The sequence below is a fragment of the Cephus cinctus genome, unplaced genomic scaffold (assembly GCF_000341935.2).
Source record: "Cephus cinctus unplaced genomic scaffold, Ccin1 Ccin1_scaffold0462, whole genome shotgun sequence".
Classification (NCBI taxonomy): Eukaryota; Metazoa; Arthropoda; class Insecta; order Hymenoptera; family Cephidae; genus Cephus; species Cephus cinctus.
In genome coordinates this window covers 858,360-881,351 of record NW_014333138.1, presented here as the reverse complement: position 1 = coordinate 881,351, position 22,992 = coordinate 858,360, and the positions used below count along the sequence as shown (strand labels likewise).

At 35.0% G+C, this 22,992-nt stretch overlaps 4 protein-coding genes and 1 long non-coding RNA gene across 7 annotated transcripts; 2 read left to right on the top strand and 3 right to left on the bottom strand.

Moving 5' to 3' along the window:
* Positions 1-1,689: 1,689 nt before the first annotated feature.
* LOC107268044 (endocuticle structural glycoprotein SgAbd-4) lies at positions 1,690-3,257 on the bottom strand. Its single transcript, XM_015740399.2, has 2 exons — positions 2,914-3,257; positions 1,690-2,180 (listed from the first exon to the last, which is right to left on the bottom strand). The coding sequence occupies exons 1-2, from the start codon at positions 2,935-2,937 to the stop codon at positions 1,728-1,730; spliced, it is 477 nt and encodes a 158-aa protein (XP_015595885.1). The 5' UTR covers positions 2,938-3,257; the 3' UTR covers positions 1,690-1,727.
* A 4,897-nt stretch (positions 3,258-8,154) lies between these two features.
* On the bottom strand, positions 8,155-14,447 carry LOC107268024 (protein spinster). 2 transcript variants are annotated; one of them, XM_015740360.2, is made up of 10 exons: positions 14,047-14,447; positions 13,626-13,822; positions 13,412-13,563; positions 13,138-13,341; positions 12,932-13,066; positions 12,596-12,857; positions 12,427-12,525; positions 12,116-12,344; positions 10,163-10,256; positions 8,971-9,105 (listed from the first exon to the last, which is right to left on the bottom strand). In XM_015740360.2, the coding sequence occupies exons 1-9, from the start codon at positions 14,240-14,242 to the stop codon at positions 10,204-10,206; spliced, it is 1,527 nt and encodes a 508-aa protein (XP_015595846.1). In that variant the 5' UTR covers positions 14,243-14,447; the 3' UTR covers positions 8,971-9,105; positions 10,163-10,203. The 2 variants fall into 2 exon arrangements, with proteins under 2 accessions (XP_015595844.1, XP_015595846.1); XM_015740358.2 differs by lacking the exon at positions 10,163-10,256 and having other exon boundaries at positions 8,155-9,105; positions 14,047-14,446.
* A 141-nt stretch (positions 14,448-14,588) lies between these two features.
* LOC107268026 (magnesium-dependent phosphatase 1) lies at positions 14,589-18,604 on the top strand. Its single transcript, XM_015740363.2, has 5 exons — positions 14,589-14,769; positions 14,877-14,934; positions 15,007-15,228; positions 15,321-15,475; positions 18,476-18,604. Exons 1-5 carry the CDS (start codon positions 14,727-14,729, stop codon positions 18,529-18,531), a joined length of 534 nt encoding a protein of 177 aa, XP_015595849.1. The 5' UTR covers positions 14,589-14,726; the 3' UTR covers positions 18,532-18,604.
* LOC107268025 (JNK-interacting protein 1) lies at positions 16,025-22,789 on the bottom strand. Of its 2 annotated transcripts, none has more exons than XM_015740361.2 (8): positions 22,572-22,789; positions 20,911-21,123; positions 20,211-20,452; positions 19,330-19,602; positions 19,112-19,264; positions 18,748-19,031; positions 18,489-18,667; positions 16,025-18,368 (listed from the first exon to the last, which is right to left on the bottom strand). In XM_015740361.2, exons 1-8 carry the CDS (start codon positions 22,652-22,654, stop codon positions 18,296-18,298), a joined length of 1,500 nt encoding a protein of 499 aa, XP_015595847.1. In that variant the 5' UTR covers positions 22,655-22,789; the 3' UTR covers positions 16,025-18,295. The 2 variants fall into 2 exon arrangements, with proteins under 2 accessions (XP_015595847.1, XP_015595848.1); XM_015740362.2 differs by having other exon boundaries at positions 20,211-20,431; positions 22,572-22,788.
* Positions 19,587-21,040, top strand: LOC107268027. The gene is made up of 4 exons (XR_001537730.2): positions 19,587-20,045; positions 20,286-20,467; positions 20,747-20,797; positions 20,906-21,040. It is a non-coding gene; the product is annotated as an uncharacterized LOC107268027 (long non-coding RNA).
* Positions 22,790-22,992: the final 203 nt, after the last annotated feature.

Below are 22,992 nucleotides of genomic sequence, written 5' to 3'. Positions count from 1 at the left end.
CCCCTCCATGCGCATGCGCGTGAAGAGACCGAAGCAAGTTCCTTCGTAGACGTCGTGTTACACGAAAATAAATAGCTACCTGTCCATTCACTCCGTTAGCGCACACGTGCATTCATAGGTCAGCTCAGATACAATAGACGTATTTTCTCTTTTCTGGGACATGCTCCATTGGGGATACAGTCATGAGGAAAGGAAGGAAAGTATTTATCTTCTGTGTAGGGTCGAGGATCCTGAAACAACTGCGGCAAATATCAAAAGATTTGATTGTGTGGCAATTTGACTTTGATCATCGTAATGCGGGACTTTGAATTATGTTACAGTCTGTGAATTTTATGGCTTATGGATTGTGACATCTTTTGGTTACCTTGATGCTGTTAAAGGGTTACAATATCAATTTTTGATTCTAGGTACCTTTCAGATTTGTTTTTATGTGTGTCGTCTTGCGTCGTGATGCCTGCGGAGGTTAGGTTTTACATGGATTCAAATGCGCACATTTATTTGATCAGTGATGGCCACTACAGTTGCAAAAGTGACAAGCTATAATTTACAGGATAAGCTTTTGAAGTATGGTGCGTATATAATTATTATTCATAATTAAAAAACCCTTGCCAGCATTTTTGATGTTATTCGTTGATCTATGATATCGTGCGGCGTCGATTTTTATTGCGAAAGAAAGTTCAAGGTAATGTCACGACGTCTTCGCGCGATATTTCGACATTCGACCTCGTCTATTTGAATTGAATGATGGATATATTTTTAATCGATTTTTAATCATACTTAAATAATTCGGTAGGTATTAACTGCGAGTTTAATGTATTTACAAGCTCTATCTTTCTCTCTCTCATTAGAACATATTGTTCACTTTAAATATTTATTGTTATACAAAACGACAAATCGGACAGGCCATTTTTTACTCTGATAGGTATATCTTAATCAATAATACCGCATGCTTAATACCAGAGAACATATATTATATGGAAGCGTAGGAGGGTTTGGCACAAAACGCTGGGATGATCGGTTAGTGGTTACCCCAGCCACTGCGAGCGCTACTTGTATCGATGTGAACAAACCCACCGATAAATTACTAGTTTCGCCTCTTACTATGATCGCGCGTCTTTTCACATTCATCGCTCACGTGGAGGACTTAGCATTATGAGCGTAAAAAATGTCAAAAAGTTGACGGAATCAAAAATTAAGACTTTTCAAACTGCCCGATTTGGAGTCGAACGCCCCATATACAAACTATATTTACCATAGCGAACCGTCTTCTTGTCAGGCGCGTAGATGAGCGAGAACGCACCATCATTCCAAACATTAGAAATGCGTTAATGCGAGCGAGTACGCACTATCACGTACAACGTTAATATATGTTCTCTGTTAATACTTTACATGCATTCACGCACGTACGCATCCATTTGTGTGTCAAAAGAGAAAAAGTGTTGTGAATAAAACTTAAAAAACAAAACTAAATTCGATAATATACAGAAATGAAAGTTACTCAAACTTTTTTTACCAAAGTAATTCCCCTAATAAAATTCAATTTTGTACAACAAAAAACTATTCTTAATATTGAATCACCTAAATGCAAATGTTCTATCCGTAAATTGTCATTGTTAAAAAACACCAACCAATCCCCAAGTACAAAATTGCAACTGTTCCATATAATCAAAAAGGGAATAAAATAAAACATTTCTTTTTATAAAAAATAATCATTTATTTCGACATATTTAGTATCTCTTATTTTGTGATGATCTGTACTGCTGATCGGGTATTGCGTTTTGACTTGATGATGATTTTGGCTGTTCCTCAGGTGCTTCGGTGGTTGACGGTTGCTTGGCGATCCATTCTAAAGCTCGCAGAATTGCTGGAGGAATTGGCGGCGGAGTAGGAATGTGCGTTCCAGATACTTGAGTACCAAATTCATCAGCAGTCCAGCTAAGTGCAATAGGTGTACCGTCAGGTGCATTGTATTGCACTGATCCCTGAATCAGCTGAGTCTCCTCAGGCGTACCAGCATATTTTCTACTACCCTCCTCCTTCTGTAGGATTCCACCCTCGGTCTCGTAAGTGAACGAATAATGACCACTCGTGTCGCCCACCTTACGAGTTTCGCTTATGATTTTTTCAGGCTCTTGGAAATATTGCTGAGACCTGACCAGACCCACCAAGGCCACTATTAACTGAAACAAGATAAATTTTGTATGAATTATTTTTGAAAAGTTCATCATTATTAATTATGTATACGTAGATAGGAGATTCTGTGGTTTGGTCACAATCCATGTGCGCAATGATCGATATGACAGATTTATGAGACTTATGATATATCAATGATATCCAATAATACGTGATAAAAACTACGCAAGTGTTTATTATTATGCAATACATTAATACCAATGTATTTAATATGTCTCTACGTTTATTGGATTATCCATAAAATTGATATTGAATATTTAGATATAATTCTTGCATTATTGTGTATACTAAGTATTATATGCACGTGTCAATAACTTGAATTACGTAATGTGTGTTCTCGACAATTATCTAAAGTATTACACCGCGTGCTTGTAAAAGTCATGTGCTTCGTATCATCTTATAAAACTTTCTACCTGTTACCGGTGTAACGAACGAAATTTCAAACGTGCAATTACATAACAAGTATTAACAAAGATTTCAACAAGTACATAACCTATAAAATTTATAATATACTTTTCAGACAGGTGTAACGTCTATTTAATTAGTAATTAGTCAGTTGATAATATCGTATGAAATATTTTAACATTGATCCAAATTTAAATTACTACATGCACAAGTATTATGAACTCTAGTTTATGGAATTCATTTATATTTCAGACTTTTCTTTGTAACAGGGATTATCCCAAATGTCAAAAAATCTATAATTTTATGTTTACTCACAAGAGCGCGCATGTTGTGTCCCATCACTTTCGGATGAGCCGAGCTTGTTGTATTCAAACAAGTTCTTTAATATTAAAAATAAGAGTGAGATGATTAAGGATAAAAAGTAGGACGGTCTCCGAATGAATATATAATTTCAGGTGAATGGTCCGTGGCACGTGAGGATTCACTATGATGGTTGCTGCAGCAAAGTTCGCGAGCAACTCTTGGCCGTTGGGGAGGACGAGCGGCTTTATACCGACGGCCGTCTACGGCCAGTCTAGCCTTTTACATAACCTGGGAAAGTATATTTTCTTCTACTCGCGTCCCCCTTGATTGAGGGTAGATTGACACAAATAATCATCCCTATAATCCAGCCAAGGCCCACTGAGTTGGAACTTATAAAAACAGGAGTAAGAATATAAAGAAGCATTGGGCATTTAAAGTGCATCGGTAAGTTTATCCTTTTTCTAAATACCATTTATACTAATTAATTTGATTTTATATTTTTGATTTTATCAATTTATACTTTACAGTAACTTGCCTTGATGTTATATGATTCATATAGATTTAATTGTTTCATGAGGGCTATAGGGATTGAGTCCTAAATCTTTGAATATATCTGAATGACCTAATAATGTTTTGGTTTCAGCAAGAGGTAATTTTTAGTATTGTTATTTATGGCCATCCAATGTCATAAGATTTACATATTACTCAAAAGGCTATCAATTATTTTAATTTGGGTTATTAAATCGATACGAATTTTGAATTTCCCCCCTTTATAGTTAGCTCTCATCATTCGTCGTTCTTCTTCCTATTGATAAATGTTTTTCTCCTGTAAAATGGCACTGAACACATAAAGCCTTTCACCTGAATTATTTTTCAGGACTAAAGGTTGACGTATTCAATATACAATTACGAGAAGACGAGAAGAGATACGACGTATAAGCATGTTTTAGTACACGTACGTATTCACGAATACCTAGGTTTGGATACGTCGTCTCCATAGGTGGGATTGTGACTTCAAGGACTTGCAGCGATGAAGTACGATTCCCACGAATTAATTGCGAAGACATTTAAAAAAAATATATTTACAAAAGCAGGCGAAAAACTGTTATATTAATTTCAACCCGTTGATAATATTATAAGGTCAGCAATATATATATATATATATATAATAATACTGGTCTATTTGTATATAACCCTTTGCACTCGACACCCCCCTCCGTTTTATATATATTTTGGCGCCTAAAAGGTGACAGTCGGGTGCGAAAGGATAATATACTAAAAATAGTGACTATCGGCAAAAATTTTTGTTGCGTTTTTATCAACTTTTTATTGTTTGCAGCAGCACAGAGTTGCAGAATGAAAAATATATTGTACACAAAGATGCGAGCGTAATTAAAAGTCAGTTTGAAATGGTAATTAAAATGTGGACCTTCTCATCTGTCCTATCATCGAATTGACAATTTCCACTGTTGCAGATGTTATAAGAGGAATTTTTTGAGAATATCTTTTTGAGTTTTAACAAAAATATGGAAAACCATGTCGCGAAGCTTTGCTAGAATTAAAAACTGCGTATACGGTTAAAATTCTTCATATGACAACATACTTCCAGAAGTCGTATGTTTGGCTACTTGTAAATATTTGATTAACCACTGCGCATTACTAGACGGTGGCTAAGGCGAAGCCATTAATTCTAATTATAAACAGTTTGTGACTTCAGGAATTGACTTAAGAAAAATTTAAATTTCGTGAAGTTCCGGCTTCTTAAATTGACATACAACTGACAGATGTTTCAGCTGAGAGAACAATGGCAAACCTAAGAATTTATTACCCATTGAGAAGCTCGACACAATATAAAATCAAGAATGGATCAGATAATAAAATAACAAGGAAAGTTTATCGACATCGTTAAATAAAAAGATTCGATTGTGCAAATCAAGGTGTAGACTCGATTAAACGTAAATAGTAAAATAATACCGTGTGAATACTCAGGAGTTACCTTTACAAATAGCAGTTAATACATTGCTTGCAGAACCTCAAGGACAGAAATATCATGCTTGATAACAATTACATCGTGACGTTGTTTAATTGTTTATTCCCATCATGAGTACTTATAGTACCCATCTTGTTGATTCATCTTTACACATTTTCCTCATTCTACTTTTACTCATAGTAAATTTAAGAGCCAAGTCATTCACAGAATTCAAATGATAAAGTATCTCTATTCTAACTATAGAATCATTGTATAATAAAATGCTAGAGAAAAAAAAGGATCATTGCCCCAGGCATAATCTGCATACGTCATATCCTGTATTACGATCCATTCATAATGTAAAACGATCTGGGTTAGTCAGCATTTTACTTTGCAGATGCATATCTAATTATTATTATTATAAATATATCAATATGCATATCAGATATATCAGTATAGTATATCCTCTTGAATACATTGCTTAAATTTTTCTTTATGAGATATTCTCAATATTATGGATAAGTGATAAACATATTTAGGATATACAAAGTAAAGAATAATTAGATGCGAACGAGAGTAGGGAATTATATATGTATATACATATATATGTAGTACATAGAGGCCATTCCCAGAGATGAGTCGACCTTTGATTACGCCAGCGCGAGTTGCTTTCACTTTTGCGAAGCCGCATTTAACGGATGAGACGCGACAATGGCGTCAGGTCCAATCTGCCAGCATCCATCCACTACGTGGTCCATACTAGTTCTTCTTATTCCTCTTATCCGTAACTATCTTCACTGTCCTCCGGATGGGCACGATCAGGCACGATTAACCTGACGGTGTTCATGGGAAAGGTAAGGAACATGATTAGGGTTAGACACCTTAGGATTCTCATAAGAAATCGTGCAGGTTGCGTCATTCGATCATTGACCAATGCACCTTGAGTCATAAGACTCTTCTCATTTTTTTTTTTTCGTTTAATTCTTGCGAAAAATCGGCAGCCGTTTTAACCTGATCCCGGCACGAGATACCGTTGGGAAAGAAAAAGAAATTGTACTCGGTATGGATGACACTTAAGTGGAGTAAATCGATACATCTGATGACCTGGATGATCCAGGGATTGAAGCGAAATGGAGATGAAAAAAAATGACTCGACCTTTTAAATGTACAGCGACGCTTTCTCCGCGCGATACGAGCACGTATGAATCATTGAATTTGCATTTGTACAATCAAGTGAACACTGATTGAAATTAAGTGTACAGTTAGCTGTGTATGATGATTTGCTGGTACGAAGAAATAATAATCAAAAAGTGGTTACTGCATCTCGGAATACGGGAGCTGATATTATTCTTTAACCTGGGAATAGTCGCATTTTTATGGTTTTATTCACCATGTGAAAACTATCGAGTTGGAGTGTCGCATGGATTGCAAACGCCTACTTTATAATTGGATTAATAATTTTTCATTGACGATTTCATTGATAATTTTTCATTGATTTTTCATTGTCACGATAAAAGTTGATAAATAATTTTACTTTTTTATGGATCTCTGTGCTATTTGGGAATTGCCAGTATTTGAGAATTTTTGTTCGTATTCTCAAAAAAGTCTATACGCCAATCTACAGAACTGTTGACGGAAGATAAATTAGACAGAACATCTTTTCGGGTTTGACGCCAGGTGAACTTGGATGTCATCGACTCAAGAGGTAAGTAGACTGGATATCTTATGGGATATGCTGTCACGCGAACCCTGGGAGTCATGAATACCTACAGATCGATTTTATCAATTTAATTATTGTATACAGATATATCACTCGCAGCACTCTCGGGTCATCTTCGAACGTACCTGTCATAGGTCTGTGCGAAAATGTATCATATTATTACGTTTGCAATGGGGCAAAGAGAAAATGAAATTTTACTTGTTATTTAAAGAAGCTTAAATAAAATAAAAAACAAATTGTGACAAAAAATTAAAAAAAATATTTTTCTGTTTTAATGAGTATTTTTTAATCATTTTATAATAACAACGGATAAGTTAGGAAAACATAAGCATTTAATTAAGAAGCTATTTTGTAGGCATTATAAACGTATAAACTTTTTTCTCTTGGCGCTAACTTCCCGACGGTCACTGTACTACCAAAAATGAGTAGGGAACACAGTTTATCCGGAACGACGAAGTAATAGCTGCTTGGACTCACAGGTGGCAGCACTCTCGGCATTGCATGAAACTTTTTGTATTAACTTTAGAGCTCATAAACGATTTAAGAATTTTAATTTATAAATGTCAAATCCTAAACTTGTGGATTAAATTAACGATTGAGTAAGTTATGAACTTTTTAAATAAGAAATTGTTCTCTTCTACCTTCCTCGTAAGAAAATGTCATTTCAAAATGCTTATTTTGCTTAATTTATTGCCTATGTAATGAAGCATATTAAAACTTAAAAAAGGTAAAAGTACAGTTCGTTAATCAGTGGGTAAAGCATAAAACCCATTGCTTTGAAACAATCTGTTGTGCATCGTAAGTTCGAGTCAGTCTACTGTATTTGTATTAAAATAATTAAAATCACGTTCCTGACTATTGACAGCACAATTCATTATACTCGTAACATGCAAGCAAATCATGTGATGCAATATGTTTAATATTAATTTACGAACAGAGTTGTCCTTTAGGTTATGGAATAAGTTATCTAGAAACTACTAACCATGGATGAGAATGTAATTTGCCAATGAAATTCGACTGGCGCCAGCATCAACGCCAGCGCCAACACCAACCATTGTCGGCAGCGACATTTCGAGTTTTACTATAAATGCATAGCTTTTATATACGTATACGTATAACGTGAAATTTTCGTCTTCTTCCGTGCAATGCGCAGCACAATCCACTACATTTCATAACAGCGAAATAGTAGAAATATCAGGTCCGTTGATTAGCAAGATCATCGAATTCAGTTTAACCTAAACTTCTGTCATTCTGTCAAATGCGCATGGTAATTTCACGCGCAAACGTTATCATGAACCAATCGGTATCGTAGAAAAGCCACAATAATACTTACGATATATTTTCGATTTGCGGCAAATTAACTCTGACATGGTTACTGAAGGAACTTGAATATTTAAGTTTGCCTGCGGACTGATCTCTTTGCTATTAATAAGGTTTAGGGAACTAATTGGATTATACTAAAAATGGATACATTCGTACTCCAAGGAGAATGAAGTCACGATATACTTGATTTTTGTATCTAAATTTTGTCCTGACAGAAGGAGATGAATATTAGCAGTCATTATACGTTAAAAAAAACTTCATATGTTTATTTCCTTGATACAAGGCCAAAATGTTACAATTTCCATCTTAAAGCGAATTTATGGTAATAAATAATTTCGACCAAGTATCTATAATACATTTTGATAAGGCAAAAGTCTAGATAAATCTTTCAGTCTAGCTAAGTATGCGCACCGAAAGTAGACGTATTAACCCAGTGCAACAACACAACCAGTATAAATACAATCATCCGCGATGATTACACGATACTCATAATTGCAATGCAAAAAAACTATTAACTGCTAGTCCCTATTACCCGGTTGATCCGAGTAACAAATTAAGTTACATGAGCAACAGCGTCGTACCCGAAATTTTCATATTTCAAATGAAATAATTAGAAGTTCAATAAACTGCTCGAGACGCTTTATTTCAAAAAATTCTTAATCTACTTTGAATTCACTTTTTATTTCCCTACTTTCGCCCTGTACACAATTTACTGTTTCAAGGGTGATCCTAGATCAATTCTCAAAGTGCTTAACAATTTTCAATCGACTACAAGGAGTGTTAAATGATAGACAGAACAAAGTCACCAAACAGTGGAAAAAATGCAGAAACAATGACACGACACTTTGAGAGTCACAGTAGAAAAATAATTGATAGTTTTTTCTTAGCCACTTCCTACATAGGATAATAATTTTTAAATACTGGTGGCTAAAAAACGCCTGTTGGGCTCCATTGTCTAAATATAATCTCTACACGAGCTCCAAGGTGTACATAGGTGGCAAAGAATTAAAAAGAAACCAAACTATATCGAAAAATTAAGAATAGAAAAAGGATTACAGACAAGGGAAAAGAAAAATATCTAATGACTAATCTAAGTGCAAGAATTACATTGCGTTCAGTCAAGGCTTAACCGTTGAATTCTGTGATTCGTTTTCGTCGTCACTCAATAGTGACGTGTCCGAGTTGTTTTCACCTGAAACATAACAGAAAAATTAATTGAGCAAAAATTTCCAAGAAAATACGGCTGACGACAGAAACGACGATCTGTAGAAATTCCAGTGAATTCGAAGATAAGATTCGACGAGAAGGAATCTGTGAATCATAATAAAACCGAATAACTTCTAGAGAACGTCACGTTCTCCGTTGCAGTAGACATTAGAATCTCGTCACGTTTTTAATGAGGGATGCAAGGATTGAAGGGAGAAACAGAGAAAGAAAGTAAATGAAAAGAAAAAAAGCTTGAGAGAGCACTGGGGAAAACAGTAAGGAACATATTCGTATTTTATTTAAATTTAACAAAATTTCTATTTTCCTTCCCGCTATCCCACTAGCAATTTTTTCCTTCAATCTACCATTATCTTAGGTATACATATCTTTCCCCAACTGTTAATCACACAAAAGATAAAAGAGGATGAACAGAAATGTACGAATAGTTAATAGTTCTTACGATATTCCCACTGCGCGAAGCACACACAACACAAACCACGTATGATTGGTACAAGCATAATCCCAGAGAAATACCACAGTTGACGCAAATAATTCGACATCCATTTTCAAATAGTCGCAACATACAAATCGAAGTTTCTCCCAGTTTCTCCGCTGATCCATGCAGTTTGTCGATCCAACGTATGAGAGATGTTAACCCAAGGTTTAAGTAAAGGGAGAAAAAAATAAAAAAGATACAATTAATTGAAAGTACGAGAGTACCTATATGCGCGATAAACCGTGAACACAAATAAGGATAATATTGATACTGATAATATAACAATAGACTGATAAGAAGTTCACTACGAAAGGAGACAAAGTCGTTTGAACGAATAATCAATTTAATTTTGGAGGTTATGTAGTCCGGTACGCTACTTGAGGATTATCTAAATGTTAAACGGACTATAAACATTTAGAAATATTAACACGCGCATAGTGCTATACAGAATTTGTAGTATACATAAGGAAAGTAATAAATTAAATTGATTATCGAACGTTAAGCGGTAAAAGGATGTATAATGAAATCATGAAAATAAATTAAGTACCGGATTGTACAGCGCTATCAGGTGATGTGCCCACCGGTGATCTATAAACGCGTTGATTCTGCCTGCCCGTTATTCTTAGTATCTAGACATTTGTCTGCAAGAAAGATATGTCGAATGTTATGTGAGAATGTATCATGCACGTACCGTTTTCATTATTTTTGCTTTCTCATTGATTTTGACTTTTTCATCGATAATTACGTTAACGAATGGTTCTCGTTAATTGGATACGTAATTAGTGGAGAGATATCGATGGGCGGCTTACCATACGCCTACTAAATTCAGAGATTTTATTTTTAAAACAGTTGTATCCCTCTTAGAAGTCGTTGATATGCTGTGTAATATACAATTATCTACTGTAGTTGTTCTATGCTTGATGTTCGTGTTGCCATGCAGATAATTTGTACCGACATTACCAAATACCAGATGACGACACTGATTGCTTTGTTAAATAAAAGCGAAAAATATTAACTAAAAGTTTTACATACCAGTGTGACTGAACGGTTAATCAAACTTTTTATAGATGCTAATGGACTTATGATTTTTCAAAACAGAAGTGCTTGTTCTTTTTGTTTTATGAAATTGTCCTTTAATCGTAGTTGATTAGATTGTTAATCAGTGAATTTTTCAGTGTGATCCCAACGAGTTGTAACAATGTGAAAGACAATATACGTTAGACATGTACCAAGAATTGTGAAAAAGAATTAATGATACTTTAGTTGTTCATATTCACCCATCTGTCACACCAAAAATTATAAGTTCTGAAATCTGTTACTTGAAACTTGATGGAATCGATCAATTGAAATATAAGCAGTTTTAATAAATGGTTGGTGTTAGGTCGATATTAATAAATTGTTCATCTACTGCGTGACAGCATTTACAAGTTGCATACAAATTTAGATAAAACTGAATGTATGTATCAACAACAATGTATATGAACACTAGAATATTTAGATACTTTGAATTTGGCAGCATATCTTTAGAAATTGGACTTTGTCCAAAATGATTTCCAATGAATGTGAATTATATCAGTGCGAGTGATCATGAAACTACATGCTTTGGAATTTTGAATTCCAGTGTTTGACAATGGCAGAGATAAAGTACTTGACAAGTTGAATTTGAGAAAAAAATGTGTCTAAATATTTCTTGTAGGAAAATAAAATTCCAATACATATGGGGAACCTTTGTCTTTGGATATACTACCTTACTTTGGTTCCCAATTTTTGTGGTTCTACCTCCAAACTTGAGAGCAACTCATGCACTGTGCAAAAACATATTGGTGTTGAATTAGACTTGTAAACGCTTAATTTCGTAATCCGCTTGTGGGCCGGCGATGTGCAAAAATAATGGCTTCCCTAGATATTAAAATGGTCATTAAAGGTCGACACATTTCATTTAGTATAAAGCCCTGTTCAGTTCCCATGCTGGCTAGGCGGTTACGATTAGAATAAAAATAATTGTAATAACTAAAAAGAATAATTATCCCAAAATGTAAAAAAAAAAAGAGGACTGGTGTTACTTCAGGATTTTTTAAAAATTGCTGCGGCGCGATGGGTTTGGGTAGTATGGTCAATGAAATATTTAAATATGTTATTGTGGACACATTTGTGACGAGGTATCATATCTCTTGTGAGGTAATTAAATTTATCAGTATCTCATATGCTCTTTCAACCTCTATTCCACTGTACAAAGGAATTAGAAGTTATTTTTATATTTCTCACCCATAAATAAGATAAACCTTTTGTGATATTACAACAGCGATAACAGGAATATGAATTAGGTGCAGTTTTGACGGAGTATCAAAATGTGTTAAGGATGACTAATGGGTTTTAAAAAGTTGTATTAAATATTATGACTTATATTCATTCAGCACCGATTCCTCAGACTTACCCGGATTCTCACGACCTTGTGAGATGAATTAACGTTCCGTTATGCGAAATCTTAGTTTCTACTTACCGGCGATGGTGAGATCAGCGAGAGCTTTATCCCTTTGTATGTAAAGGGCTGTGAGGAAGAAGAAAAGGCTGCCAAGAACCTCGACGAAGATCGTCAGGAAGATTGCGTACTGAAGACTTCGAAATTCGACAACCGGGTCGTTCACGATGATATCAAGACTAGTGTTTTGGTTCTGATGAGGATTCGTCGTCAGATCAGGTGCTAATCTTGTCTTTAGAAGTTCGGATATCTTTAATTGAAGAAAACTTTGATTAAAATAGAAACAAATATGAATTCGTATAAAATGTTAATAACGGAATAACTAAACTTACTACTCCTATCAGGTAAGGACTTCCTGCATCACCGAGAGCATGTGCTACTAGAATTTGAAAAGCTTCCGCAGTCGATCTTCTTGTTGGAATGACTACATACTGTAAGAAATAATTGTTAGATTTTAATTCATTTTGTTTTTCACGCAAATTTATAATAATTAATATTTACTAGCAACATGTCAGCTACTATGGACCAGTTGAGATTAAGAGCCACCTGGCCAAAGAATATAAGCGTGTAACAGGCTATGGAATTCGTGCTGGCAGTAAGTGTTGCAAAGAAAATAATGGGCGCGCTAATTAATAGCCCAATTGCACAAATTAATGGATCTGCTTGTTGTGAAGAAATTCGAAGTTTTGTTGCCATAAAAGATCCTAATAAAACACCGATTATACCAGACGCCATTCCAATGAGACCGAACTTGTAGGATACCCTACAATAGAAAATAAAGTATTAATGACGTAATTTGTTTACCCTGTTGAATTAATGATAATAAATAAGAATTACTCTTCATCATTAATGGCTTGGCCATCAGATTGCAACTTCAATCCTAGCTGGATAAAGATTGTTCCCCACCACGATAGAGCACCTGCTACGAAAGCTACACAAGTAAATCCTGCAGTAGAGAGCATAAAACTCGGACTGAAATTGATTAGTTTTAAGAAATGAATTCATAACACTGAGAATTATGAAAGAAGATTATAAAAACTAACTTCTTTGTGAGTGCTTTAATGTCGTTGATCCATGAAGTACTATGTAAATGTTTTCCACCCTCCTTCTCACCGCGGATTGGATCCCGAACAACAAATAACAATAGGAAAATAGCAATAATTCCCAGTGCCGGGGTAACTCTTAAACCCCATTGCCATGCTCCAGTGGCAATAGCAGTTTTACTACCTGTTATATATCCTAAGCCACTGTAAAATAATAATGTATAATAGTATCATAATTTTTACATTGTTAAAAATATTTAAAAAGATGATTAACCTTCCAACAGGAATAGCAAAATAGAACAGTGCCAGCATTTTGGAACGAACGTCTTTAACAAATAGATCACTAATAATTGTTGGAGCAATTGTCGAATAACTGGCTTCTCCGATTCCAACAAATGCTCTGAATACCAGGAACCACTCATATGTCTATAAAATAATAAGAGATCATAAGAATTTCAATAGAAAAGAAATTCTCTGCTGATACTAACTTTCATATACGAGCCAATAAATGTTGTCAAGCACCAGAGAAATACTCCGAAGCTCATAATAATTTTTCGATTATATCTATCACCAAGATATCCAAATAATGGTGCAAATATCATATAGCTAATGATAAATGCTGTTTGTAATAACCCAGACTTGTCATTTCCAATACCAAAATCCGTCTTTATATCGGACAAGATACCTGAAAACATACATTTCATAGTGTAGAGATTGCTTCAAACTATGAATTAGATAAAACATTTAACAAATATCGTCACAAGGCTAATAAAGCGATGACAGAATATCTAATCCCACGCATAGAAGAATAAAAAGAAAATATACTTAGTAAACTTGAAAAAAAAGCAAGCCATCATAAAAAAAACCAAAAAGTGTTGTGAATGCAAAGTGTAAAAAAAATATTCTCACCAGCCACTGTAAAACGATCCATATAGTTGATTAGGTTGACGAAACATAAGACGCCGACTGTTGCCCATTCTCTGTAAGAGACTATCCTGTCTTCCTCAGATGGTGTCCTTTTAATTTGTCTTGTAGAAGTTTCTTGTTCAGCACCGACCATTAAATACTGCCGCGAAACATTCGTCGGAATTCTGGCGTCGTCCATCGTGCCCTTTTCTTTCTTTACTATTTACAATTAAATTGGGCTATGGTATGGTTTCAGAATAATTCTTATTGTCCAACATGACATAACCATATACAACCATAACTGTTTTATCACATCACGCCACTTCCTAACAACGAACCACAGCACTTTCCTCGATCGGATTCCGAATATGCGTCAGAAAAGAATAAATTTTTACGGTATCCTACATACAATCAGAATTTAAGGTGTATCTTCATTAACTGACTCCTTTAGCTGCATTTACAAGTCAGTTTTAAGGATTAAAGAATCGCCTCGCTGCGGTAACACATGAAGGCTTCATGTGGATGATATTGAATTTTTATTTACGCGTTTTTTTTCAAAGATGTCAGTCGACCTATAGAATTTTAAAGTAATAATCACATGTGTATACGATTGTAATAATTATTATGGAAAAAGTTACATAATTACGACTGTGTTAATCAATATTCACGTAACATTGAGCAAAATGTCGGGTAACGGAAAGCCGAGAATTATCGTTTTTGATTTAGGTTAGACATGATTAAAGTTAACCTGTCTTTTAAGGAAAATATTTTATATGAATAGTTCATTTAATTAAATTAATGAACCTTTTAATGACATAAGTTTTTTCTTCTAGATTATACATTATGGCCATTCTGGGTTGATACGCATGTAACGCCGCCTTTCAGAAAAGGGTGAAGTAGTTTTTATATATGTATTATTGATAATTGAAGAATTTATGATTCAGACTATTTTCGTAATTTCAGTAAAGGCAGTGAAGTAGTTGATGCACATGGACAAGTAATTAAATATTATAAAGAAGTACCTCAAGTTCTGAAAGAACTATACACCGAGGGATATGAATTGGGTGTAGCATCTCGTACATCAGAAATTCGTGGTGCCTATCAATTGTTAAACTTATTTGGCTGGGATAAATATTTTAAGTATAAAGAAATATATCCAGGCTGTAAGGTGACACATTTTTCGAAGTAGGCATTGTTTTTCCTTTATCAACTGTATAAATATCCAGTATCATTTCTTTACTAAAAATCAGAAATAATAGATTTGCTTTCTATTTCAGAATAAAAAAGGATTCTGGCATGGACTATAAGGATATGATATTCTTTGACGATGAAGACCGCAATATACGCGATTTAACAAAAGTAGGAGTTTTATCTATACTAGTAAGGAATGGTGTAAACCATGCTTGCGTACGTGATGGATTACATAAATATGGTAGGCAATGATATCTCACTAGTACTTTATATTTGTATAGCAAATTCATAATATATTCCTACAAATAAATTAAACTATTTTAAAACAAAGGAAAGGATATGTTATTTTTCAGCAAATCACTAAGTAACATTGGGTATGTTCAGCAGAAACACCGCTGAGAGAGCAAATACATTTGATTGGTCAAATCTCACAACTGTTTCAAGATTAACGATCAAATGACCAATCAAATGTACTTGTTCCCTCAGTGGTGTTTCTGCTGAACATACCCATTTCTTCTTCTTGTAATCATTACTTTTTGCAATCCCAGCACTACCAATTGATGCTTACGTAATATCCTACTTGACAAATTTTTCTAATGATAAAGTTCAAACATGCAACATTATTATTATTAACCTCACCCACAGTTCAGTTTAACAAAAATTGCTTGAAAAAGTATTTTAATTATCTAATTACCCATTATTACAGAAAATATTCAATTGAGTAAAATATAATTTGAACACAAATAAAGTACAACAATATTAACAGAACGTTGTAAACAGAAGACGCGAGTGAACGCGACTCAAATCGTATGTTATTTATTGCCCAATAGAGCCATAGATTAAACCGTAAAGCCATTATCATATAAGTACAGGATTACAGGATTTGATTACAACAGTCGCTACATGTGTTGTGAGTGAAAATTGTAGGATCTCGATATAGCGAATTCTAAGACTATGGCCCATATTCATAGTTAGTTATTCATTTTAAGCACGATCTTAAGGCATCCCCTACCATTGTGTTATTATTACTATAACTATGGTCCTAAGACTGTGCTTCATCTCAAACACTGACTATAAATACAGACCTATAATTTCTTTTGGTACCCATCAATATAATATATCATACAGGGGGATTATGACCCGCGTAAAAAAATAAACATAAGACTTATCAAACTATTTGATATAATTATAAACTTATGCCCTTGTATTATTTCATCTTTGTCATTCGTCCTACAATTCATTTGTTACTAGCAACTACTCAAATTTATTATATCGTGTATATCGATTTTTTTGTATTTTATAGCGAATCATTTCAATTTTGAATGTAGCCTTGACACGTTTCTCCACAGATTACGTATTAATTTGAACCACGGATTTTTAATTAAAAAGAAATTCATCATCTTATAATACGTGGTACCATCACTCGATGATTATTCATTCATTTTCAAGGATCTATTCAAGTTATTTCCATTACTGTTTATAATTATAATTTGTTCTTTTTTGTATAGTTTCATTAATCGCGGATCCGCTGTATCCAAGAAAATTTCTTTTGGATCTGTACTACTAGCAATTATGTCTTTAAATGATTCCGCTTCTAGCTCTAAGATAAGGAGAAAAGGCGTATGAAACGTTATTTGTTATTCAGAAAATTGCCTGTAGAATTCAATACACAGTTTTGTACAGTTCTAACGAATAAAATTAACAAAAATTGAGTATTTATAATTTCACTGCGACTTTGGAGGAATAAAAACTATTCTCTTGAGGTATATGTAAGACTCAATACGTTCTGATAATAATGAAGAATTTCGAAATACGGCAGCCACCATTTTCTATGTGCTTTTTTTTAATGAGCTAGGTTCATTCGATCGCTTTTTAAAGCTTTCGAAAAATCAATGAATCTTTTTTAGTATTTATATCGCTACTCATTTACTCGTCTATATCCGGGGTTCATTGTTTAAGGAATACATTTTTACTGTGGTCCGTATTTCATATTTATCTTTTACTTCTTTTTATCTTGCTGAATCAAATGCCCAATGGAACATCGTCACAAGAAATATCAAGACAGCAACATTTTTATATTCTTACAGATAATTAATTCTTATTTCAAGCTTGATTAAATTATTCCTGAATATTGCTTTTGGCATATCCTTCCGGTTGCTTAACAGTTTTATTTCTTTGGAAATATTACCGAACGATCCTTTATAGCAATTTTTCTGTTGAAAAATATGTTTTCTATTCGTCGACTATTGACATTAAAAAAGATACTTATGCAGAAAATATAAATAACTTGAACGTGAAAATTAAATGGACATACGTGACTGAATTGTTTTCAATAATGTATTAATTAAGAAAATAAAATTAATAATAATGAATTTAAAAAAGGCACGGTGTTCCGACACGATTTTCGAATAATCAAAGGCACTGTGAAGTTTGGGAGATATAGCAGAAAAATGAAAGAAAAGCATTAGACATGAATATAGAAATAGCTGTGTAAAGGTAGTGACATACAATTTTAATTATGATCATAATAAAATGCTAATTAAATAAAACCTGATCACTCCTTGATATCTGTATTATGAGAATGGTTGATTACGGTAGGCCATTGTGCGTTTGCATAATTCAATTATGATCCTTGTAAAAAATGATTTGCAATCTCTATTTTAAATAATTATAAAAATCTAAGTTACAACTGAGTTTATAACTCTTCGCAAAGACGTATCGTATACGTGATTTACACAATAACAAAGTTATTAACAATTCTAATATAATTTTCCATAACTGTCCACAAAGTGACATAAACATTATATCGAATAAAATGATATGCCTGAAGAATTACACAGATTCGATTCATTGGAAAATTCTATTGATAAAAATTATTCCTTATATCCACTCCCGTTTATCAGTTTAAATGAATAAAATAAAACTTTCAATATCGGCCGTGACATTTCCTGAAGTTACTTGGTATTGGGTGTTTGATTCGCGTTTATTAACTACCAGCTAAGGGAATATATACAATGGGAAGGTGAGAATTTGTATTCCCGGCCATTACGACAGCTGAAAATTATTCAATGTAGATGTCCTCTATTGGGAAAGCAGTCTCAATGAATTTGGTGTAGAATCGGTGGAAGGCTCGCCTGCAACAGAAGATAATACTGACTTGACGAAGAAACTCAGGATTACGTCAAGCAAATCTGACAAATATAAATACTAATTAATTACAATATAAATTCTCTAATTATAGATATGAAAATTACCCAACGGCTTCAGCGACTGGCCTCGTCGACTCCTGGCCGATGAACACATGGCAGGCGAACCTCTGCAGGGTGGGGTGCTTCGTGATGAAGCCGAGGTAGCGATGGTCACGTGGATGAAACGCGCAGAAAGATACGTTTTTTAGGGAATAGAAATAATCGTGACAAGGACCTTGATTTTTCTGTAATATACAAAATTTGATTAAAAGTTTTTATAATGAAAACTGAATACTTGAGTAATAGTTCGGTTTATTTCTCTTACCTGCGGCTTACTACGGTCAACCATCCGAAGACCTTGATCTGACACTTCGAGGATACAACTTTGAGAAGTTGGTGACTCCTGGGATGCATTACCTACGATTCTACGTACAGCTTGACAGACAACTCCAGTACCTTTGTGAGCTAGAGTTTCTACAGAGCCTAGATACCCCAGAAGGTATCGTTCTCTCTTGACCTTTGGTGCGGATGGATCAAAATCACTGTAGTCCATGTCCACTGCATATGCCGACGGGAAGATACCTTGACGTCCCGTTCGAAGATTCACACCTTGTTTAAGGTGAAGAATTAAGAAATAATTTTATCCTAATTTTTTTTAATGGTTCTAAAATTTTATTCTAAATACAAACCTTCGCACCACAGATCATCAGCTTCCTTCTGCACGTAGATAGGATCACCGATCTCCAGGTCAATCTCGTCCAGGTGTCGTGGTACAAACTTATGCAAACCTCTATGAGTCGCCTCCAGTAATTCCAATTGCGTAAAGGGTACGCCTCCACTTCCTTTTATATAATTGATACAATAATTAAATATTTTTATCGATTTATAGCTCCACTTTTTTAATCACCTGGTGTACTGCTAGATGATGAAGAGTCCATATTTTGAAGAGTATTACAGGGTATAGGTGAGACACTTTTAAGATTGTTGTCTGGAGAATGAGCAGTAGAGTGACCACTATCCGTAGCAATTCTTTCGCTATCTGGTGAGCTGTCTTCGTGTCGAAGTCTTGGATAACATTTCCGGAGGACCAGATGAGGTCGTCCTGACGCCGAACCAGCAGCGCCGAGTTCATCAGCTAACGACGACGAAGAGTGCAGAGACATTTGGTTCATGGGCAATGCTGTTAAGTAAATGGAAAGATACAGAGAATTTTCAAAACGAACTTAGTGTTAAACATTATTCTTGGTACTGCTCAATGTGTGTGTACTGCTACGCTACGGAAAATTGTGACTGGCAAAAGAAATCCACCTGGGATAACTAGATTGCGGTATATGTATTTTCTTTGTGGTATACAACCTCTGTGGTTGGTTCTTTGATATCCCAGGCAAGGGGAATAGAATATATTCAATAAAAATACGTCGTTGTGTACAATTTCGTTTGAGCAGACAAATAATAAAGTATGAAATAAAATTTTCCAGTGAAAGATTAAACAAAAACTTTTTGTTGTAACGTAATGGCTATTGACACTGGCGATTGGCCAATATGACCAGTTACTTCAAAAGAAGAGGTCGTTTCAGTTTCTGGAGGTCTGCCAACGGACTTCCGGAGTTTCGTAACAGTCAGGTAAAAGTATATCCGATATGGCTTCTCGGGTAACACGATATCGAATTTTTGTCGATAGTGACGTACATTAAAAAATGTATAAAAGGTCGTGACAAGAATAGCGATTTCCAGATGCAAAAAAACATTGGTTTATTTATATTTATCATTCGAAAAATATATACTTACATTTCTTGCTCTTTGGAATTTCCGGTAATCTTCTACGACGTCGCTCGTTACCTCCACTTCCTGGACGATTTGCAGGAACGTGTTCTGGTGTCGCCCAGGAACTTAGACTCGAGCAGGAATCCCCCACATCGCTGACGACGCTATCTCTGCCTCCATTTCCGAGCCCGGTTGCACTACTGCCGCCACCGGATACTGGGCCACCGCCTCCAGATCGGCCCCTGCTGCTCAGTCCACCGAACAAGCTAATTTCATTGAAGGTGGGTGCATGGTCAGCTACACTACTGTCATGCTACTTAACATGTTAAGCGCCAAATCTGTTTTGTCTTTCTTTCCGTTTAGCCCACAATATCCGTTTTCACCGATATGCCGGTGAACTGTCAGTCACCGATTACTGACGCGGTCCGAACGAAAAGTATAATGTCAGTCACCGGTGACTGACATGGCGCTTAACGTGTTGATCATATCTAACTAGAATATTGTTATTACCCTCTAATCTAATTATGCGTCATTATTCATTTTTTTTATTTTCTTTCTAGACGTCTATGCCAGACGATTGATCACGTTCAAAGAATCAGTATGGCATTAAGGTATGAATATTACAAAACGTATTTCATTGGAATTAAATAAATAAAATCGTGAATCCCTATTATAAAGATTATCATAGTTTAATCTTCTAACTGCACTATAATCCACAGTTTACCTGAAGTCACTGTCAGCCACGATGGAACAATAAGGCTCGACATCTTCCTTATCATCAGCTGAACTGTAACCACTCTGCGCCCCAGCTCCATGTAACACCAGTACATCCTCATCCTCGGAATCTCTGGCAGCTCCTCTACAAGCCCTGGCGACGTCCCCGGTACTCTCTTCCGAGGACGTCGGAGAATCATCCACCATAACATCGTGCACGAGTCTAGGAAGATTAGCAAATTCTATTAAAATATCTAACATATTAGATTAATATGTTCATAGACAGTGTCAGTAAAAATATCTTAAATGATACCACTTGAAGTTTTATAATTAAAATTAGATGTGATGAACAAAATCATATTGATTAGATAGAACATGAAACCACTCAAATATCAATATTGATAAACACGTTTGTGAGATCATTACTGAAGTAGCTGCTCCCTTCAGAAGAATATTAGATCAAAAGACTCTTGTGGGATACTCGAAGCAAGTTGTAAAGAGAGTCTGGCAACACCCTCCATCCAAAGCTACTTCAAGACAAAAGGCACAAATTCTCATTCAGCCTATAAAAATCGTATTTAGCTAATAGATTTAATAAGTTTTCACAGTTTACAATCAAACGAAAATTTTGTACTTATAAGATTAAGTTTCAAGTATTAAGATAGATTATAGTAGTATCCTGTAAAGTGGATTACGCGTAAAGTTTCAAAAGTCAGTTTGATGGCGAACAACGAAGCCAGACTGGCAAGTGACAATATTTACTGCGACCGCACGTTGACATGTTGACTAATTCCTTAACCTTTATCCTATAATAGGAACAGCTAATTAAATTGTAGGTGGTTTTTTTCCTCCAATATAATTGCGATCAATAATACTTGTATAAATATGATTGCGAATTCAATGAGCAGATAATGCAGAAGTGCCAATGTGAATTGGAAGAATTGTTAGGGATTCGCAAGACAATTCAAATTTTACAGGTGTGCATCCGCTGATTGGGGACAAGGTCACTCCGTAATTATTTCTCAACGTTTTCCTTTATTTCTACGGAAAAGAAATCAATGCGATAGTCTGCGGTAACAAGTAGTTTGAAAATAACGCGATGTAGAAGATGTGAGGGTATTGATTTTGTGTTGCGTCGCTGATCAGTACCCTCTGGATTGGTCCATTCATAATTGCCAGACAAATGTCACTGTTTAGGACAACTATACTTTTTGACATTTAATGTCAGTGGGACAATGGAACACTATATAGAAGATATATAGACAGGGTAGTACGAATGCACCAGACTACATGAACAAGTTACGATTTTGCATTGACGTCATTTTAATGAACAATATGATATTACACGAGGTTTTATGTTCTATAATTAATGAGCAGAATTTATAAAAAGACAATTAATACTTGAAACATTATAATTTGTAATATATATCATCTTTTATGCTTTTATGAGTTAATAAAAAATATTAAGAATTGCTCGTTGAGATCTTAAGTTAAAATTTCGTCAGTAGTAGAATGTCATTTTGCAATTATCATAAAGGTATTGACATTCACCGGTGCAAAGCTCGTTTACGATTCATGTTGCACCGTGCACTCAATTGAATAAATGCAGTCTCCAAACCAATATTTATAGGACAAAAGCAATTGAGTGATATCCAAATGATGATGACTTACGTGTAATTAGAAATTGGTGCCTTTAGATGCTGTGGCAATCGCTCAAAGAAATGTCGAAATTCTTCAAACTCTGTGTCAGCCATTCTTACTGGCTCGGACCTGGAGGCGGCCGACGGCGGAGGCACTTTCTATAACCGGGCCTGAAGGCGCTAGCGTCGGGACGCTATTGATTCCTGCGTAGGAAGCCGTCGCGCGCACCACCCTCATACACGTCTTTCTTGTCATCCCCCGAGAGGAGTCGCTCAGAGCCAGGAAGAACGTTTATACCTCTAAAGGAAAGAGTACCAATTGAATTTTTTACAAGTTCAGTCATGACTGTCTGCCCATGTTCACATTGGTGTAATGTTTTATTGACTATTTATATATACCTTTTTTCGCGAAATATTATTTCGTACATACATGATGAATCATGAGAGAAATT

Coding starts and splice junctions, on each gene's coding strand:
- LOC107268044 (XM_015740399.2), bottom strand. CDS start 2,937: ATGGGACACAACATGCGCGCTCTT. Junction 2,181..2,913: donor GACACAACATGCGCGCTCTT/GTGAGTAAACAT, acceptor ATCTTGTTTCAG/TTAATAGTGGCCTTGGTGGG.
- LOC107268024 (XM_015740358.2), bottom strand. CDS start 14,242: ATGGACGACGCCAGAATTCCGACGAATGTTTCGCGGCAGTATTTAATG. Junction 13,564..13,625: donor TTATTGGCTCGTATATGAAA/GTTAGTATCAGC, acceptor ATTATTTTATAG/ACATATGAGTGGTTCCTGGT. Junction 12,526..12,595: donor TAGTAGCTGACATGTTGCTA/GTAAATATTAAT, acceptor TATTTCTTACAG/TATGTAGTCATTCCAACAAG.
- LOC107268026 (XM_015740363.2), top strand. CDS start 14,727: ATGTCGGGTAACGGAAAGCCGAGAATTATCGTTTTTGATTTAG. Junction 14,770..14,876: donor AATTATCGTTTTTGATTTAG/GTTAGACATGAT, acceptor TTTTTCTTCTAG/ATTATACATTATGGCCATTC. Junction 15,476..18,475: donor TGATGGATTACATAAATATG/GTAGGCAATGAT, acceptor CTCTAATTATAG/ATATGAAAATTACCCAACGG.
- LOC107268025 (XM_015740361.2), bottom strand. CDS start 22,654: ATGGCTGACACAGAGTTTGAAGAATTTCGACATTTCTTTGAGCGATTG. Junction 20,453..20,910: donor GTGGCTGACAGTGACTTCAG/GTAAACTGTGGA, acceptor CAATGAAATTAG/CTTGTTCGGTGGACTGAGCA. Junction 19,032..19,111: donor TGATGATCTGTGGTGCGAAG/GTTTGTATTTAG, acceptor ACCTTAAACAAG/GTGTGAATCTTCGAACGGGA.